This window comes from Apodemus sylvaticus, chromosome 15, assembly GCF_947179515.1.
Source record: "Apodemus sylvaticus chromosome 15, mApoSyl1.1, whole genome shotgun sequence".
In the NCBI taxonomy this organism is placed as follows: domain Eukaryota; kingdom Metazoa; phylum Chordata; class Mammalia; order Rodentia; family Muridae; genus Apodemus; species Apodemus sylvaticus.
The window spans coordinates 43,620,926-43,641,298 of record NC_067486.1 but is presented as its reverse complement, the minus strand read 5'-3'; the positions used below and the strand labels follow the sequence as shown (position 1 = coordinate 43,641,298).

The 20,373-nt window shown below is 42.1% G+C and overlaps 2 protein-coding genes across 2 annotated transcripts in view; both read left to right on the top strand.

Annotated features, from left to right (window-relative positions):
- The first annotated feature begins 1,411 nt into the window (after positions 1 to 1,411).
- Positions 1,412 to 6,799, top strand: Rpl24 (ribosomal protein L24). Its single transcript, XM_052157864.1, has 6 exons — positions 1,412 to 1,526; positions 1,635 to 1,710; positions 2,134 to 2,244; positions 4,869 to 5,005; positions 5,462 to 5,525; positions 6,675 to 6,799. Exons 1-6 carry the CDS (start codon positions 1,522 to 1,524, stop codon positions 6,753 to 6,755), a joined length of 474 nt encoding a protein of 157 aa, XP_052013824.1. The 5' UTR covers positions 1,412 to 1,521; the 3' UTR covers positions 6,756 to 6,799.
- A 2,549-nt stretch (positions 6,800 to 9,348) lies between these two features.
- The window catches only part of Zbtb11 (zinc finger and BTB domain containing 11), a 32,328-nt gene continuing 21,303 nt past the window's right edge, over positions 9,349 to 20,373 (top strand). Inside the window, exons 1-3 of the mRNA XM_052157849.1 lie at positions 9,349 to 9,942; positions 17,624 to 17,859; positions 19,219 to 19,450. Coding sequence (XP_052013809.1) covers positions 9,633 to 9,942; positions 17,624 to 17,859; positions 19,219 to 19,450 — 778 coding nt within the window. The 5' untranslated portion in view covers positions 9,349 to 9,632. The remainder of the gene's footprint in view (positions 9,943 to 17,623; positions 17,860 to 19,218; positions 19,451 to 20,373) is intronic.

The following is a 20,373-nucleotide window of genomic DNA, read 5'->3' as shown; positions in this document are numbered from 1 at the left end:
AAAATAGCTTTTTTTCTTTATACGATTTATTTATTTTTACCTTCATTGGTGTTTTGCCTGCATGTATGTCTATGTGAAGGTACCAGATCCCCTGGAACTGGAGTTACAGTTATTGAGTTGCCATCTGGGTACTGAGAATTGAAGTCGGGTCCTTTGGAAGAGCTGCCAGCACTCCTAACTGCTGGGCCATTTCTCCACTCCTTTTATTTTTTGTTTTTAGAGACAGGGTCTCTTTTCTCTCTCTCTCCCCTCCCTCCCTCCCTCTCTTCTCTCTCTCTCCCTCCCTCTCTCTCTTCTCTTCTTTTCCCTCCCTCCCTCCTTGCCTCTCTCTCTCTCTCTCTCTCTCTCTCTCTCCTTGGCTGTCTTGCAACCCTCTGTGATATCTAGGCTGGTTTCAAACTCATAGCAACCAGCCTGACTGCTGGGATTAAAGGCATGCCTTCACTGGCTGGCTAACATAGCTTTCCTTTAAAAAGAAGTGTTTTGGTGTGTGTGAGTACACCAGGCAGCTAGCTGGAGGTACAGGCGGAACTCAGACGGCTGAACTCTATCTAGTCTTCCTCAATAACTCTTGTCCTCCTCAATAACTTAACCTGCTCTGCTTTCCAAGCCATAACCTCAGGTTTTAAACTCAAACCTGCCTTAGTTCCTGGGCGCTCCTATTACAAGTGCAGGCTATTTGAACAAAGGATTATTTTTAGTTTTCTTTCTTTCTTTTTTTAATGATTTTTTTTTATTATTATTATTTGGTGGCTTTTCGAGACAGGGTTTCTCTGTGTAGCCCTGGCTGTCCTGGAACTCACTCTGTAGACCAGGCTGGTCTCGAACTCAGAGATCCGTCTGCCTCTGCTTCCCAAGTGTTGGGATTAGAGGCGTGCGCCACCACTGCCCGGCCACCGTTGGCATTCTTACTATGCAGACCAGCCTGCGAGTGCCTCCCAGAGAGCTGGGATTAAAAGCTTGCCCCACAGTGGCAGGTTCAAAAAAAAAAATTTTTTTTTTTTTTTGGAGGTGGGGATTTAATTCAGGGTTTTGCGTACCACTCTTGCTATCTCTGGGCTGTACTGCCGGCCGCTAGGATTTCATTTTGTTTCAAGAAATAATCCAAAGCCAAATGCAAAATGTGACGTTCAGGTTTTACCTGGGAGAAATTCGTCTGCGGCTTCGTAAGAGGAGAAAAGACACGTAGATCGCCCTTGTCTTTTGTTCATAATTCCTGCGAAATGCTGGCTTTAGATTCTAGAACACTAGCCTGGGGGAAATAAAGTGACACAGAACCCAAGCCGAGAGCCGACTTGAACCTTACGAACATCTCAAACCCACTCCCCGCCAAGAATTTAGAAAGAAAGCTGTTGCTAGGAAACCGAGACTGGGCTCTCGGAAGTGACATCATCACTGGGCGCCGGGGTCAAGGAAGGGAATTTAGGGAGGAGATTCTCTCCCTCGGCCCTATAAGGTGGTTTCCCATGATTCTTTCTTTCTCTTCGCCATCTTTCCGCCGGCAGGCCGACATCTGTCACCATGAAGTAAGCGGGCGCCCGGTATCCCAATCCGCCTCCATCCTGAGGCAGAGCTCCCGGGGATGGCTCCTCTTTGCGGCGCACGTACTAACGAACCTCGGCTTTTCCTTACAGGGTCGAGCTGTGCAGTTTCAGCGGCTACAAGATCTACCCGGGACACGGGCGGCGCTACGCCAGGACCGACGGGAAGGTAAAGGCCGGCTGGGCCGAGCGCAGCTCGGGACGCTGGGCGCGAGAGGACGGGATGCTGTCTCGCGGAGACCCCGGGGGCCGCATGTGGGATGGGGAACTGGAGAGACGATGGCTGGAGGGTGAACCAGGCTGGAAATGAGTGCTCTGTGTAACTAATGGAGTCTGAGAGGGCTCCGGGCCAGAGTTCTGAAGAGTTTAGCGCCATCCCACTCTTGGCGACTAGATTTGTCCGCTCCTGAGAAAAGACGGAGCATTGATGCCACCCAGTTACCTGTCATTTGTGTCACGGAGACATCTTGCCTTCTTTATATATTTATATAGACGTAAGAGAAGTAGAATAAAACTGTATAAGGACTTCAGTCTCAGTCCCTACTTTGTGTAAAAGGAATGACTAATTTGAACATAAATTCGTTAACTTCAGGTTTTCCAGTTTCTTAATGCAAAATGTGAGTCCGCATTCCTTTCCAAAAGGAATCCTCGGCAGATAAACTGGACTGTCCTCTACAGAAGAAAACATAAGAAAGGACAGTCGGTAAGTGGAATACAACTTGCTAGTAGCCTCTGAAAATTACACTGTTAGTTTTGCCATGTTAAATTTTGGTTAAACAAGACTATGCAATGTGCTGTTAAACTAAACCATCAAAGAAACAGCTTGTTAGAGTTGCCTTGTGTACTATAGGCTGCAGAGCTGTGTGTTGAAATTTGAAAGGATTCCTCTCTGTATGCGTTGCTCTGAATAGAGGCGTCATGGTAGGACAACAGCTAGTAGTAGGATTGCCGTGTCTGATATTTAATAGATCCTTATGGATGCATAGATGGGGGAATTTCACAGGTGTTGGTGAGGATGCAGAGAAACAGAAGTCCTAGAATAAAGTGATACAGCTGTTGTAAATCTTTTGGTTAACTTGTGATTATTTTGGTTTTTGAGACAGGGTTACTCTACTGCAGATCTGGTTGACAAACTATTTAAAAAATTTTAAATTCTAGTATCTGGCAATTCCATTCTAAGTATTGAAAGCAGGTACTCAACTAATTTGGTATTGAAGTCTTAGAATGCTGAGACAGGAGAATTGACTTTGAGGCCAGCCAAGGCTACAAAGTAAAACCCTATCTCCAAAAAAGGAAGTGGTTACAATCAGGTGAATGCTTGAATTGAATGCAGTTAAAGCTTTTGGCTTTAGGATTCTTAGAAGCAACTTATATTTATTATTTTGGTGACAGGACCCAAGTCTAAAAATCAGCTCCATTTCTCTTCTATCATGAAAGTTACATTCTAAACAAGCAATATTCCCAGACCCAATGCTTGACAGCAACCCCTTTCATGAAGCCAGATGTGGAATTTTCAATTTGTGGTGACAATTCCTCAAAAGCTCAAGTGTTTGGCTAGGGATATTCAGCCGTGTGTGTGTGTGTATGTATGTATTGGGAAAGCTTTGAAGAAACTCTTAGACTGGAGAAGTAGGTTAGAGCGATGGTTCTCAGCCTTCCCAATGCTGTGATCCAAATCCATGTGTTCCTTATGTTGTAGGAGACCTCAACCGTAATGTGATTGATTGCCTTGCCACTTCATAACTAGTTTTGCTACTGTTATGAATTATGTGGTCCCAGTGAAAGGGTCCCAAAGCCCGTTAAGAGCTGCTATTTCTTTTTAAGATTTTATTTATTATATGTAAGTACACTGTAGCTATCTTCAGACACTCCAGAAGAGGACATCAGATCTCGTTACAGATGGTTGTGAGCCACCTTGTAGTTGCTAGGAATTGAACTCATGACCTCTGAAAGAGCAGTCAGTGCTCTTAACCGCTGAGCCATCTCTCCAGCCTGAGAATTGCTATTTTAAACCAATAACTATTGTTTGATAGTGCTAGGAGAGGCCTGAGAGTCTATAAATCCCCAAAGGATTGAGACAACCGCAGGGCAAAGGGATGACTACGTTTTTTTAATGAGGTACCTAAAACAGGCAGATTAATAAAGACAAAAATATAAGGAGAGAGCAGTGGAGAGTTAATTGTTAAGAATTTGGAGTTTGAAGTCATGAAACAAATTGTCCTTTTTTGGTTTTTTTCTTCTTTTTGGTTTTTGTTTTTTTCCGAGCCGGGTTTCTCTGTATAGCCCTGGCTGTCCTGGAACTCACTCTGTAGACCAGGCTGGCCTCAGAAATCCGCCTGCCTCTGCCTCCCAGAGTGCTGGGATTACAGACGTGCGCCACCACCGCCTGGCTTCTTCAAGAGTATTTGATTGTTGGATTTAGAGGTACATTGTGGGAACTTGTTTCTCACAATAACTATAATATAGGTTTCCAGTATAGAATTGAAAGCAAACTTAAGATTCCTGGATACTAAAGCTTGGTAGTTTTCTTGTCACATGTTCTCTGCCTAAGCCTGTTTGATAAGTAGATTTCTTTTCTTTTTTTTTTTTTTTGTTTTGTTTGTTTGTTTGTTTGTTTTTCCCCCCAGACAGGGTTTCTCTGTGTAGCCCTGGCTGTCCTGGAACTCAATAAGTAGATTTCTTAAGTCTGTAAGCAGTCTTGTTAAAATGTTTTAGCATTAATAATGTTTGTTTTTGGATTTACTTTTGGTGTGTGAATGTTTGCACTCATGTCTTGTCAGTGCTCTATGTATGTGCTTGGTACCTGCAAAAGTCAGAAACGGTGTCAGATCCTTTGGTACTAGAGTTGTGATCTACCAATGGGTGCTGGGGACAGAGCCTGGGTCCTCTGCAAGAGCGGCTAGTATTAACTGAAGAGCCATTTGTCTGGGCCCTAAAATGATTTTTAAGTACCATCCAACTTCCTAAGTGAACCATTCTTCCTGAAAGTTCAAGATTTTTCCTCCCTTCCAGTAGTAAAAATGGTCATTACTTGTGATACAAGCTTAAAACCGTTTATAACCTGGAAAGCAGTTATTTCATATAATTGGCCTGAAATTAAGTTGTTGAGTATGAAATTTAAGAGTTCCTTGACCAAGGGGCTGGGCATGGTCGTGCATGCACACCTACTACCAGCACTTGGGGTCAGCAGAGACAGGCCTAGTCTACAGAGTTCCAGAACTATAAAGAGAAAACCTGTCCCAGAACACCTGCCTCTCAATAAAGTTCTTTGACTTTAATTTTTACTTCATTGAGTAAGGTTAATAAATCATAGTCTTTGCCTTATAGGAAGAAATTCAAAAGAAAAGAACCCGCCGTGCAGTCAAATTCCAGCGAGCCATCACTGGTGCATCTCTTGCTGATATAATGGCCAAGAGGAATCAGAAGCCAGAGGTTAGGAAAGCTCAGCGAGAGCAGGCTATAAGGTAAGGACTGTTTGTTCTACAGGAACAGCTCAGCTGTGGGCCTGACTTTAGGTTTTTGTAGGTTCAGAAACCCAATCCCATACCTTTTTAGAAGCATAATACAAGCATATACATACTCTGCTTTGTTAAGCTTCTGTAGTTACTGTACAGTTTAGTATGTTTAGTCGGTTTGGAGAATGGACTTTATTAGCAACTCTTTAGATCTGTTTTCTGTGGTGTTCTTTGCCAAACTCTGCCAGTGAAACCCTGGCTGGCCTTAGATTTGGGATCTAACTGCCACAGCCTCACCACCTATATAATTGTGTGTGCTAGCCTTCCCGTCTCTGGATTTTGGATTTTATTTACAGATAAAAAGAATTTGATGATGATCCTACTTGTCTAAAACTCTAGCTTCATACCAATAAGTTGTGTTCTTAAAGAGTAAAGTGTCTTAATGTTTCTTATTTGACACTACAGGGCTGCCAAGGAAGCCAAGAAAGCTAAGCAGGCATCAAAGAAGACAGCAATGGCTGCTGCCAAGGTAACTGTTGGGAGCTTCTTGGGTGTGCAAAGTGTAGATTCAAGTTTCTATTGGAAATGGTTGCATCTCTGGTTTCTAGTGAGTTTTTAATTTTAGATGTGTTGGAAAGGTGAAATTAAAGCTAGCTTTTTTTTTGATGAGTGGATTTTTTTCTATAAAGTGAGATGTTACTACTATAACTCAGGCTGGCTTGGACTGTCAACTTGCCTTGTCTTAAGAACAATCCTGCTGCCTGGCTAGGATTATGAGTGTGTGTGTCCCTGTGTGCTCAGCTTGGCTTTTGTTTTCAGACATTGTTTTGAAGTAATTTTATACTCTTAGGAGTTTTCCCAGAGCTAGGTGGTGGTGGTGACTCAAATCTTTAATACGATCACTTGGGAGGCAGAGGAAGGGCAGGTCTCAAGAAACAATCTTTATTTTTAAGCCAGAAAATTAATGTCAGTTTTTCATTCTTGGCTGGGTAAGATGGCTGCTAGTAAGGGCAGTTTGTACCAGGCCTCGTTTGTTCTTGGGGACCTATAAGGTGAATGGAAAGAAGACCTGTAGCACTCTACCTCTGCCCCTGTATTTAAATACAAATTTAAAAATGATTCTGGGCCATCAAGTTGGCTTTGCAGGTAAAGGCACCTGTTGCCTGGTAGCCTGAGTTTGATCTTTGAAAACCATATGGTAGTAGAAGAGCTGATTCCAAGTTGTCAGTGATCTCTACTAGTGTGCTATGGCGTGCCTCGCCCAAAATAAAAATACATCATTCTCTTTTGTTGTTTTCCTTAGAGACAGGTTTTCCCTGGCTGTACTGGAACTCTGCCCCTGCCCCCACCCCCCTCCAAATGCTGGGATTAAAGGCATGCGCCACCATCTCCCGGCAAAATACACATTCTTAAATGGCTGTGCTAAGTAGTGTGAGCCCACAGTCCCAGCAGTTGAAGAGTGGAGACAGGATCAAAGCTGGCCTGGATATTCTGAAAACCCAAACTTTGTTCAGGATCCCACATTGTATCTTACTGACAAATCTATAACAGTATTATATAGTGGAAGTAAAAATAGTTATTTTGAAATTGATAGTGCAATTAATTAAGACAGTGAACGGTATGTAATGAAAGGGCAAGGTAACAATCCCATTGACTAATGTAATTTTTTTTTTTATAGGCCCCCACAAAGGCAGCACCTAAACAAAAGATCGTGAAGCCTGTGAAGGTCTCTGCTCCCAGAGTTGGTGGGAAACGCTAACTTGCTAGATCAGCATTTGAAATAAAGATTTGTCTTTAACTCTAGGTGGTGCTGATTGATTTTTTTTTTCTGTCAACAAAATCTTACTTGGGATTGGACATTTTCAGCCACAGGCTGATGCTTAGTTTACTGAGTTCCTAAGTCAATCTCCAGCTAAAAATGTTTATTCCTCGCTCGTGGTGGCACACTTAATCTAGCACTCAGGAGGCAGAGGCAAGGAGATCTCCAGGAGAGTTGCAGGGCAGCTCAGCTTCAGTGCCTCCTAATACCACCTTAGTTGAAGAGATGGATGGGAAGCAGAATGACAGGTTGTGAGCTGTTTGGAGTATAGCTGTGGTCCCAGAGCTTGGTTCCATGGAGCAGCGTAACTCATCACTTCTAAAAATGTAGGGTTTTGGTGCCAGGGATCCAGCAGTCACATGCACGTGGCAAGCATTAAAGACCACTTCCTCACAACGCTTGAGGCTGTTGCAGTGCTTTGCTTTATCTAAATTGTTAAGAACACTTTTGCACCTCATCATTAGCAGTTAGTTTAGAACTATTCCAATCCCGTTCCTCCACGAACAGCTTCAGTGAACATGGCTGCCCATATATTTTAAGATTCAAGACCTCTGGAGCCTCAAGATTGTCTTGCTACCTGTCAGTCAGGCTGGGCTGTTTAGTGTTTCACTGCCACTGTGGCCTGGAATTCTGAAAAAATTCACCTTCTACCTCCTGGGTACTGAGATTAAAGGCATGGTACCAATCTCCACACCCCTTTATGTGAAAGGATAAGAGACCTGTTGTCTGCCCTTAAACTCAGTAATCCTATTTGAGTGCTTTGATTACAGTTATATGCTACCCTGTTTAGCTTTAAATATTGTTTAAATATGGTACATTGTACTTGTTTTCTGTGTTACAAAGCCGTATTACATTTTGAGTTTGCTTTCAAGTGGGATTGAGTATAGGGTCTGCCTGTAAGCTGGAGGCCTCGGAAGTTCAAGGTCATCTTGGCTGCGTGGTGAAATTCAGTCACCCATGGAGTACATACAGGAGACCCTCTCAGCTAACCCCTCTCCCAGTTACCCAGCTTCTATCCCTCAATTTGTCAGCCTGCTAATGTGTAAACAAAAATGATAAAGCAGGTGAAACTGCTTCTAATTTCAGCATTCAAGAATCTGAGGCCTGGGGCTGGTGAGGTGGCTCAGCAGTTAAGTACACAACTGCTCTACCAGAGATCCTGAGTTCAATTCCCAGCAACCACATGGTGGTTCACAACCATCTGTAATGGTTAGCCCTCTTCTGGTATGTCTGAAGACAGGGACTGCACTCACATATAAATCTTAAAGAATCTGAAGTATAAGGGTTGTTAAAACTAGAGTTTGAGACTAGCCTAGTAGCAAGATCTCCCCCCTACCCCCACCTGCTCCCACAAAAAAACAAAACAACCTTTTCCCCAAACATTAGTTTGTGTACAAAAATAAAATAATACATGGAATGTAGACTTTTGCCAGGCCACAAAGAGGACAGCCTTTTTGAAGAAGAGTTGATGTGGCCCATGTAGCTCAAAAAGGACTAGAAAGAAACACAAGTTTAAAGTTTGGCTTTTCTTAGGGAAGTTAAAAAAAAAAGGCAAAAATACAAAACACAAAGACTAGTAACAGCTCCTGTTACCTGCAAATGCTTAGTAGGTGGATCTTTAATTAGTTGTATTTGCCACATCCTTTTACCTGTATTCTCAAATTTTATTAAAAAATCTCGCTAGTGTTTTTTTTTTTAAGTAGTAGAACATGAAGCCACACCCAGTACAAGCCTGTATCTGAACGTCTTGGGAGAAGGATGCTCTCCATCTTCACATTTCATTTCCATTATATATAATGGAAGCACTAATCGCTGTCTGGTGTCTTGAGTCCACTGCCACCTGCTTGCTCTTCACCTGAAGTCCCATAGATATGTATGTGTCTGTCCTCCAGGCAGGAAAAAAGAAAAATAGCATCTTCAGCTAAAGACATTGGGTTGGAAAGCCTGGAACCTTCTAGCTTCTAGAAATAAGTGCCAAGTGTCCAGGCTTTACAAGGAAACAGCTGATTGAGACCAGGAAGGGTAAATCTGGGTTTCCTCTGCCAGTAATTTAATTATCTAAATAATCTGGACCTGCATAGTCGTCACCATGGTGATGGTTCTCGAAAATTACTTAGGTAGTCTGGAGATAATTCTTAAGAGGATAATTCATAACACTGAAGCACATAATGCTTGATAATACTGCGACAGTCTTTGGCCCAGAAACTCTGACAGTGGCAAACAATTGCTACAGTTTCAAAATCGGCGATATCTAGGACGTCGAGTCTCAAAGTAAACAGGAAAAACCGACTCAATTACCGTTTACCGGGAGGGTCTCAGGGAAACAAACACCGAACAGTTCAAACACGTGGCTTTTCAGAGAGCGTGGGAAAGGAGAGGGGGTGGGGGGTGGGGGGGAGGAACCTGCCAGGACTTAAGATGTCTGCCGAAGACCCTTGTATCCGCCAAAGAGCGCGTTCCCTCTTCCAAAATGTCCTCCTGCAGTATTGACGTCACTCCGCCGGCTCCCTCGGAGCCAGAAGCTGAGAGTGCTCCAATCAGGACACTGGCCCCGCCCTGCGCTCGCGTCACTTCCGGTGGTGCAGCAGCCATTTTGTCAGTCGCCAGCGGATCCCGCGCGCTGCATAAGTGCAGTTCCCCCTGGTTACCAGGTCGTCGGTTCTTCCTTCGCGCTGCGGGCGCCCTCGAAGAGCGCCCACCAAAGGCGTAGCCTTTTCTCCTTAAAGTGTTATCGCTGCTGTTGCACCTCTATTGAGCCAGAGCGTTGTCTGCCTTTTCCTACCACTGACAGGCGCCCTAAGGGCGCTGCCAACAGCGATGTCAAGCGAGGAAAGCTATCGGGCCATCCTGCGCTATTTGACGAACGAGCGTGAGCCTTATGCACCGGGCACCGAGGGCAATGTCAAGCGTAAAATCCGCAAGGCTGCTGCCTGCTACGTAGTGCGCGGCGGGACTCTCTACTACCAGCGGCGGCAGCGGCACCGCAAGACGTTTGCGGAGTTGGAAGTAGTGCTGCAGCCGGAGCGGCGCCAGGGCCTCATAGAAGCGGCACACCTGGGCCCCGGAGGCACTCACCACACCCGGCATCAGACCTGGCATGACCTGTCCAAGACGTACTGGTGGCGAGGTGAGCGCTGGCCCGGGGCGAGGGGCCGGCTCGGCTGCAGGCTTGCGGGGCATGGCCCGAGGCGAGGCCTGCGTGCGCACTCGCGAGCCTGAAGTCTGGGGCGGCCGTGCCCTAGCCTGGTGGTGTTCGGCTGCGCGGTGGCCGCGGGACCGAGCCGAGCGGGTGGGGGACGCGAAAGCCGCCGCACTTCCCTACAGGAAGGAGGCCCGGGAGGCTGGGGGCGGACCCTCGCCCGGGGTGGGGCTTCGGGGGCTTCCCTCGGGGCCGGGCCAGCGGGCGGAGGGCGTGGCGCGGCCTATCTGGGCCCGCCCCCCAGACCCCTGAAGAATGGTGGGCGGTGGAGAGGCAGAGGCCGACCTACCCTCTCTCTCTCCCTTCTGCCCTAGAAGGCTAGCCCAAACCCTGGCTGCAGTCTCCTGTGAGTGCCGCTCGCATTTGGCCACTGGACTTGGTCCAGATCTTTCTGATTCTGCAACTGCGACATAGGGAAAAAAAAAAAGGAATAATGAGGTTATTAGGAATAATGGTGCGCAGCCGTCATGAGTCCCCGCTTTGGAGCATTAGGCAGCCTTACAGACTGTCAGATCCCTCTTCTTGGGAGATGGGCCAAGACCCACATACCATAAGAGGTTTTATTAGGAAGAATGATGCCACTTTTGTCGTATTTTCTCTTGCTTTTGAGTATGGCAATCCTCCCACGCAGTCTCTCACGTGTTGAGATTACAGCCCTGACGCACCAATCACGGTGATGATATAAGGATCCTGTTTCCTAACGCTTTAATGTTCTTATTACTTTGTGAAAATAGCCCCGGGAACTGTGTATGTGGAGAAAAGATAAAGTAACTGATTTATTGACCGATTATTTCTCTCTTTGAGGCAAGATCTCACTAAATTACTCAGGTTGGCCTTGAGTTAAGGATCTGAATGCCTCACTAGCTGGGATTACAGACCATCAGTCCTGACCTAACTGATTATTTGGGAGTCCGAATATAATGACCCTAACACATTTTGATCCCTTGGAAAGCAGATGAGAGCAGAAAAGCTTGACTTTTTTTTAATTGTTTAAAAAGTATATGTATGTGAATGTTTTTCCTTAGTGTGTGTGTGCACCGGCTGCCCACGAAGGTCAGGGAAGGGCACTGGATTAAGAACTGGAGTTACATTACAAATGTTTCTCAGACACCTGCAGGTGTTGAGAATTGAACCCTAGTCATTTGAAAGAGCAAACGTAGTGTTTACTACTGAGGTACTCACCAGCCCCTCTAATCTTTCTAGTAAGTTTTTTAAATTCTATTTTATGTGCTGTCTGTATGTGTATGTGCATGCAGGCTAGGGCTGGCAGCAAGGGCCTTTATTTGTTGAGCCATCTCACTTGTTCTAGATTCTAATTTTCCTTAGGTTTACTAACTTTGTCAGCGAGCATATTTTAGGAACTCTTGGGTAGTCCTTTTGTTCCTTAGAGAATTCCTTTGTGGGTAACAGTCCTGGTTTATCTTATTCTCATACAGTTTTTCTTCATATTTCAAATTTTTTTCAGATTTTGTGTGTGTGGGTGTTTCGCTTGTATGTAGATGTGTGCCTGGAGCCCACAGAGGTCAAATGGAATTCCTGGAACTGGAGTTCTGAATGCTTGTGTGTGCTTGGAATCAAACCTTGGTCCTCTGAAAGAGCAGCAAGTGCTCTAAACTGCCTGCTATCTTCCCTGGCAGTTCATATGATCTCCTAATCCTTGCTTTGTATTTTTAAAGAATACCTGAAATAAGCTGGGTATGGTAGTGTATGCTTTTAATCCAGTTGCTTAGGAGGCAGAGGCAGGCAGATCTCTGAGTTCAAGGCCAGCCTGGTCTACAGAATGTTTCCAATACAGCCAAGGCTACCTAGCCATGTCTAAAAAAACCAAGCCAAACCAACCAAATAAATAAGTGAAATGAAAGAAAAAACTGAATTAAGCCAGGCCTATGATACCAGTACTAACATTGTTCCAGAGGCAGAAACCAGAGGATCATTGCAAAGTTGAGGCCAGCCTAGTTTACTCCCCACCCCCCAAGAAATCTGAATTAAATTTCCAAGGAGATGTAACTGACTGTGAGGAATAAAACTAGAATCATGGCTACATATTTATTGTTCATATTGAGAGGCAGCCTAGTCTGTCCATTGAGACCTTTGTCTAAATTAAAAAAAAAAAATCAGTGTCTCACTTTACTAATTTCATGTACTATTTGCCTCTGCTGTATGATTTTTATTCCTTCCCCTCAGGGTAGGAATATGCATGCAGCATGATCAAAATTCCCCGTCAGCAGGTGATGACTGGTAAATATCCAAGTGCACTACACAGTTGTGATGTTTGATAGATTGAGTGGATTATATATGTATTACATACACGTAAGGATATTTTCAATTCATGATGAGATAATTGGGTATAGTCCCATCATAAATTGAAGAATTTATATTACTGAGGTTCAGAGCAGAAGCCCTGACCATGTGGCTCATGCCTTTAATCCTAGCACTTGGGAGGCATAGGCAGGCTGATCTCTGTGAGTACCAAGACAGCCAGAGCTACACAATGAGATCCTGACTTGAAAACAAATGAAACACTGTTCTAGAACAAGAAACTTCACAGGCTGTTTTTGTTAAATGAGTACTCACTAAGGGTGTTTGACAGAAGTGCTTAGGAACAGGTTTTGTTGTTTGTTTGTTTTTGTTTTTGTTTTTGAGACAGTGGTCTTTATGCCAGGCTAGACTAGAAATTTTCTAGTTGTTTTCAAGTTAGGACATATTATGTATATACATGAGATGTCTTGAGGAAACAACCCTATTCTAGAAACGTTTATACACTTACCTTGAGGTAGCTTTAAACAATAATTTTAGTGTGCCCACATATGACTGTCCCATCACAGGAGTAGGTGTGGAATTTTGTGACATCATGTTGATACTTAAAAAAGTTTTAGATTTAAAAAATATGAAAATATTTATTTCAGGCATGGGTGTTTTGCCAGCATGTGTATCTATGTATCACTTGTGTGCTTGGTACATATGAAGGTCAGAAGAGAACTTTGGCTCCCTTGGAACTGAAATTACAGGGAGTTGTGAACCATTATTTGGATGCTGGGAATTGATCTCTGGTCCTCTGAAATAGCAGCCAGTGCTCATCTCTTCAGAACCAGTTGTTTTTTGTTTTTGTTTTGTTTTGTTTTAAATAATTTTTGGGCTACAGAGGGTGCTCAGTGTTGAATTTCTTTCTTTCTTATTCTATACTCTATGAACAATCTTTTATTAGTAACTTGACATTCAAACAACTATCTCAGAAGACCTTGTTGGGAAAATATAGAAACTTGCATTGAAGAGCATAAAAAACATTTGTTTCCCTAAATGTAAAAGGACATTTCCTGGGAGGTGGAGCTTGGTAACTGCTTAGAGTGTTAACATAGAGAGGCAGAGAGACTAAGCACAGTGTAGATAATAAATACCTCAGCCTCGTTTTTACCGTATGTTTAAATGTTTCTCACTGGATAATAGTTATTTTATGAGAAACATCAGAAGAGCATTCAGCTGTTATATCTTACCCGTCTTCCCCTCAAAACATGCTCTTAGCAATGATTACATGATACCTCATAAAATATGCTGTTAATTTTTCTGTGCTGTTAATTTATCTTTTATTTTAGTTTGAGACAGGGTCTCTGTAGATCTAGTTGTCATGCAACTTTCTATGAAGATCGGGATGGCTTCAATCTTACAGAGCTCTTACCTCTGCCTGAGTGGAATTAAAGGCATGCCCCACTGTACCAAGCTTAGTGCTGTTTGTTTGGGTTTGGCTTTTTTGGGGAGAGGTTGTCTTTATTTTGTTTCTGATGAGCAGTAAGTAGTTCAAAGTTCTGGATGAAAACAGAAGAGGAATAATTTTATTGATGTCTCTAACAACTGATTGACATTGTGTCTAAGTCAGAGGGGTAAAAATTGCTACACATAGGCACCGACACATGCAGGGATTTTACCACTATTTTCAAGGTATTTTGTCTCATCACATAAAATCTTAACTAATTGCAAGAAAATTGAGTTCATGGTAGAGTAAAAATTCTGCCATATTTGAGCTTTTTTAAAAGGGAGATCTTAGGGCTGGAGAGAAAGCCCAGTGGTTCAGAGCATTTGTGCTCTTTTAAAGCACCCAGGTTCAGTTCCTGGCACTGCCCTGTGGTTCACACCTGTCTATCTGTACCTCCACTTCTAAGGGATTGGAGTTTTTCCTGATTCATGTGGGTACCAGGGAAACACATAGTACACAGATGTATGAGTGAGCAAAACATTTAATACGGTAATTTTATTTATTTATTTATTTATTTTTGAGACAGCATTTCTCTGTATAGCCCTGGCTGTCCTGGAACTCACTCTGTAGACCAGGCTGGCCTTGAACTCAGAAATCTGTCTGCCTCTATTTATGTTAATTCTTAAAAGAAATTGTTATCATTATTTCTGCCCCCCCCCCCCCCCCAGTTAGGGTTTCTCTTGAGGTCCTCTGTAGATCAGACTGGCTGCAAACTCAGAGATCCGCCTGCCTTTGCCTCGAGAGTGCTAGGATTAAAGCATGTGCCACCACCATCTGATTTAAAAGAAATTTTTGGAGAAATCATATGGTGAATTAATGTTAGAAAACGCTAAGTAGACAAATTTAAGTAGATTTTATCTGATTTTTAAAAATCTGGCTTCTTCATTTCCCATTGGCAGAGCTACTCCTCACTTTCATCTTGTCATTTTTTTCAAGAGTTGAGCCTAAGAGTAAAGTCATAAAATAGTTCAGGCATTCTTGTAGTAGACAGGGACAGGCGTTTTCTTTCCATTTTTGTCTTTATTCGGATACTTTTGATGAAGTTTCTCTAGAGCTTTTTGACCAGTCAGCTAATACTTTTTTTTTTTTTAAGATTTATGTGTTTGTGTTTTGTCTGTTTTTATGTATGTACATGCCTTGATGCTCACAGAGGTCAGAGGAAGGCATTGGAACCAGTTACAGAGAGAGGGTCGTAAGCCGCCATGCGGGTGCTGGGAACAAACGGGAGCCCTGCAGGAGCAGGAACGTGCGTGCTTTCAACCACTGAGCTGTCCCTCCAACTGTCCTTAGCTGTTCTTTAAATTCTTTTGAAGGATTTTGTATACATGTGTACAATAGATAGGATCATCTTTCCACACCCTACCTGTCTTCTCCGGTTTCTCTCCCAAAACACTATGCATCTCTACCGACCCATCTCTCCAGCCCCAAATGCATTATGTTTTCGGCCTTCACAAACTGTCATGCATCCTGTACATAAGAGTTTTTACTGAGGGTATGGGAAGAGGGTGACAAAGCAGTTATGAGCACTTGCTGGTCTTGCAGACCTGGGTTCACTTCCTAGCACTAACCAACATTCTGCTTTGGTCTCCATGCTCACTAGGCTTACACAAAACCAACAACTCATACACATAAAATACAAGTAAATCTTTAAAAAAAAAAAAAGGAGTGGCCTTTAAGAAAATAAAGTAGTTGTTTTTTTTTAAAGATTTATTTATTTTTTTATATGTAAGTACACTGTAGCAGCCTTCAGACACCCCAGAAGAGGACGTCAGATCTCATTACAGATTGTTGCAAGCCACCATGTGGTTGCTGGGATTTGAACTCAGGACCTTTGGAAGAGCAGTCAGTGCTCATAACTGCCAAGCTATCACTCCAGCCCAGAAAATAAAGATTTAAAGTCACTGTACATCTAGTCAGATGGCTCATCAGATAAAGACACTTGCTGCAAAGCCTGAAAGCTTGAGTTCAGGACCCTCAGTAGGAGAACTAACTTCTGAAAGTTCTCTGACTTTCACACATATGCTATGGCATGATCAAGTATACACATAGTCAAGTAAATACATTTTATAAGAAGAAAAATTAATCTATTCACTGCACTAATAAACTCAGAAATAGGGTTTTATATAGATGGCGGTATACGCCTTTAATCCCAGCTGGAACTCTTGAGTTGAGACCAGCCTGGTTTACAGAGTGAGTTTCAGGATAGGGCTACACAGAGAATCCCTGTCTTGAAAAACAAAAACAAAAAGTCCCTTCTACAGTGATCTACTGACTTTGCCAACTCTGTTGGTTCACTGTAGACTTACTCGCTTTGGTTAAAATGTATTAACCCAAAACTCATATATTAGAAATTCAATGCATTAACAATGATACCTTTAAGTAATTAATGTCATTATAACAAGAGTGGGGTTTGTTATGGAGAATAGGTTTGGAATGACAGAGGAGTCAGCCTCTAGCTGTTGGCTGCCATATTTTTTCTGCTGTTATGAAGTAGCAGGTATGCCTTTCAGATCTTGACCTTTAGTCTTACACTTCCTGACCTCAGGAACTGATTGAATAAACTCATTACAAATCAGTCTTTGATGCTCTATTATAAAGTGCTACCAAATTAGCACATGTATACACAGACAGACACACACACACACACACACACACACACACACACACACACACAGCTTATGGTTTAGTCTGTAAGTTTATCCAAGAAGCATTTGCAAAAGGCATAGATAGACCTAGAGACCAGCAGAGTGGTATGCTAGTATCTGAAAGGCTTAAAGTCAATAACAAATTTATTTATTTAAAAAACAAAACAAAACACCTAATTTGCAGGGTGGCAGTGGTACATGCCTTTAATCTCATCACTTGGGAGGACCTGGAGGTAGAGTTTGAGGCCAGCTTGGTCTGCAGAGTTAGTTCTAGGACAGGCAAGATTACACAGAGAAACCCTGTCTCAAAAAAAAAAAAAGTAAACCAAAAACAATAACAAAGAACCTCTTTTGTTGGTGTGCACTCCCACAGAGGCCTGAAGAGGGATCCGCTAGAGTTGGTGTTACAGGCAGTTGTGAGCTGCTTCTTGATGGGTTGGGAGCTTAATTTATGTGCCTGGAAAGGCAGCAAGCACCCTTCTGAGCTCTCTCTCTAGCCTAATAGACTTATTTCTGCATGAAGATAGTGGCAATTTTTTAAAATAGTTTAGAAAAATTACTTCTCATTATAGCTTGAGCCATATCAACTCTGTATAGGTCAAGATAGATGAGTATTTGTTCCACGTATATTTAACAGCAAGAATATATTTTAGGTACTAAGGAATGTATTACTTATTTTATAGTTTTATGAACACAGAATATACTTATGAATCCAGGTGTATGGGCTATATTACAATAGCATTGTCATATATTTGATTCATAGCTAACAAACATAATTATGTAGTATGTAACTGTATTTTATTTCATGGATACCTTGAATAGACAGGGATATATAATCATTTCATGCCAGAGTAAATTGAATACTTGATAATAAACAAGAAAAAGTCTGTCTCAATGTGGAAACAAACCAACATTTATATACTTATATGAGCATCTCTATATAAATTATTATGTACATTAAATTAATGATATATTTTCGGGGGCTGGAGAGATGGCTCAGAGGTTAAAAGCACTGACTGCTCTTCTTGAGGTCCTGAGTTCAAATCCCAGCAACCACATGGTGGCTCACAGCCATCTGTAATGGGATCCGATGTCCTTCTGGTGTGTCTGAAGACAGCTACCATGTACTCATATACATAAAATGAATAAATCATTTTCAAGTAGGAACACTTAAATTGGTTGTTAATTTTGTTTTTGTTTTGTTTTTTGACTAAAGGTATATTAAAGCAAGTTAAAGATTACATAAAACAATGTAGCAAATGTCAGGAGAAACTTGATCGCTCCCGTCCAATATCAGATGCTTCAGAAATGTTGGAAGAATTGGGATTGGACCTTGAATCTGGAGAAGAAAGTAATGAATCAGAGGATGACCTGAGCAACTTCACTTCACCTCCAGCCACAGCCTCCAAGTCTTCAAAAAAGAAGCCAGTGTCTAAGCATGAACTTGTGTTTGTAAGTGGGACTTTCTATCCACCCTTCAGTCTTCAAGGGTTTTTGTTGTTATTTCTTTGTTTAAGACATCAACTGTTGACTATGGGAACTGAAGCTGTAAGGAATGTATTTGTTTAAAACAGGGGTTCTCAACTTCCTAATGCTGTGACCTTTTAATACAGTTCCTCATGCTGTGGTGACCTGACCATAGAATTAGTTTTGTTGCTACTTCATAACTGTAATTCTGTTACTATTATGAATTATAATGTAAATATCTACTATGTAGGATAACTGATATTGGACACTTGTGAAAGGGGCCAGTACCCACAGGTTGAGAACTGCTGGAGTAAAGCTTATTGTTTAAGACATGTTGTTTACTCTGTTATAAGCTAAATGAGCTAAATGTAAACCAGTTGTTACTCTTCACTGAACATAATACTTGACGATTAATGTAGTATCCTATGTGTTTGTAATTAGTATCCTAATTTTAGCTTCTCCCTTTGTAATGGTACATTGACACAGGTATACAGACATTCTGAATTAGACAGTGGGTCACATAACAAGTTAAAATTGCTTAAACTAGCACTTTTCTGCTTGTTGGGTGTTTTTGAGACAGGGTCTCATGTAGCTAATGCTGGCCTTGAACTAGTTATGTAGGTGAGGAAGACCTTGAAGTCCTGATACTCCTGCCTCCTTTAGTGCTGGATTACAGACATATCCACAGCCTGTGATTTGTGAGGCGCTGAGATCGAACCTAGGCCTTCATACGTGCTGGGTAAACACTCTAACAACTGAGCCGCAGCCCTGTCTTCCTTTTTAGGTTTTTATTGTTGTTCTTTCTGAGGCAGGATCACTTTCTGTATCACTGGCTGTTCTTGAACTTTCAATGTAAACCAGGATTGCCTGAAACTCAGATCTCACCTGCCTCTCCTTCCAAATGCTGGAATTAAAGGTGTGTGCAACCATGCCTAACTCCTGGCTAATTTTTTGGTTGTTTGTTTATCATTTGTTTTGTTTTAGGCTATATTAGTGTCATATACATCATCAGATTTTTGGCCAGAAAAAAGAGGCAACAAAAAGGAAAATAGATTTTTTTTGTAGGATCAAGTAAAATATTGTGGCTGGGTACTGGGGCTCATGTCTTTTATCCTAGCATTTGGGAGGCAGAGGCAAGAGTGGTAGGCCAACTTTATGTCTACATAATAGTTCAGGGTTTGTCAAAGCTACATAAAGAGACCCTCTTTTTTAAAAAGGCAGGAAATAGTAATGTATCTTATGTATATAGATAACAAAGAATAACAAATTGTTTGCTTGCTAAAAGTAATGGGTTTATGTAGGTGATTATATAATATACCTTTTATCTCAAACATATTTTGACAGGTTGACACCAAAGGAGTAGTAAAACGGTCTTCTCCAAAACATTGCCAAGCAGTTTTGAAACAGCTGAATGAACAGAGACTTTCCAACCAGTTCTGTGATGTCACATTGTTAATTGAAGGGGAAGAGTACAAAGCTCATAAGTCTGTTCTGTCAGCTAATAGTGAATATTTTCGAGACCTTTTTATTGAGAAAGGAGCAGTTTCTAGTCACGAGGCTGTCGTGGATCTTTCTGGTAAGATTTTTTTCTAATACCCTTTGCTGTTGGTTAATAAGTATATTCTAGAAGATAAATAGATACGTATCTTCCAAACAAACAGAATTGACGCCAAAATGGAGACCCCTCTTTTCAAGGGAAAGGCCCCTTTAAAGTAAGTCTTCTAATATGGTTGTGCAAAGGCTGTCATTTTTGTTGTTTTGTTTGTTTTGTTTCTCTTTGTAGTCTTGGCTGTCCTCGTCCTCAAACTCACCCCATAGACCCTGCTAGCCTCTGAACTCTGAGATCTGTCTGCCTCTGCCTCCCAAGCACTGAGATTGAAGGTGTGGGCAACCACGCCTGTCAGCAGGCTGCCTTTTCTTACCACTGCCTCTTAGGTCAGGGAATTCTGGCAGAGTTATTTCTGGAGTTGAAATGAAACAGCTGGAGAAAAATGTACAGCTGAGCATTATATTACATCAGGGGAAAACATGCTTTGAAACTGCCTATTTAATATCTTGTTTTGAGGAACATGGGATTTTTATATATTGTACTTGTTTGTATGTGTAATTTTGTGTGTGGTGAATGTACTTGTTAGTGTATACATGCTTTTTTTTTTTTTTTTTTGGTTTTGGTTTTGGTTTTTGAGGACAGGGTTTCTCTGTATACATGCATATTGAGGTCTCCATCAGATGTCTTTCTTTTCTATTGCTTCTACCAGTTCTTTCCACCTGTATTTTTTGAGATCAGTTCTCTCAGTCTGTTACCAAACGCAAAGCTCTTCATTTGAGCCATTGAGGTTGCAGGAGTCTGTTTCTATGCCAGCACCATGGTTTTGTTGTTGTTTTTGTTACTGTGGCTCTATAATATCAGAGCAGGTTTTACAATAAACTGCAGCATTGTTCTTTGTGCTTGGTATGTCTGATTATTATAAGGTGCTATGTGTTTCTTATGAATTTATA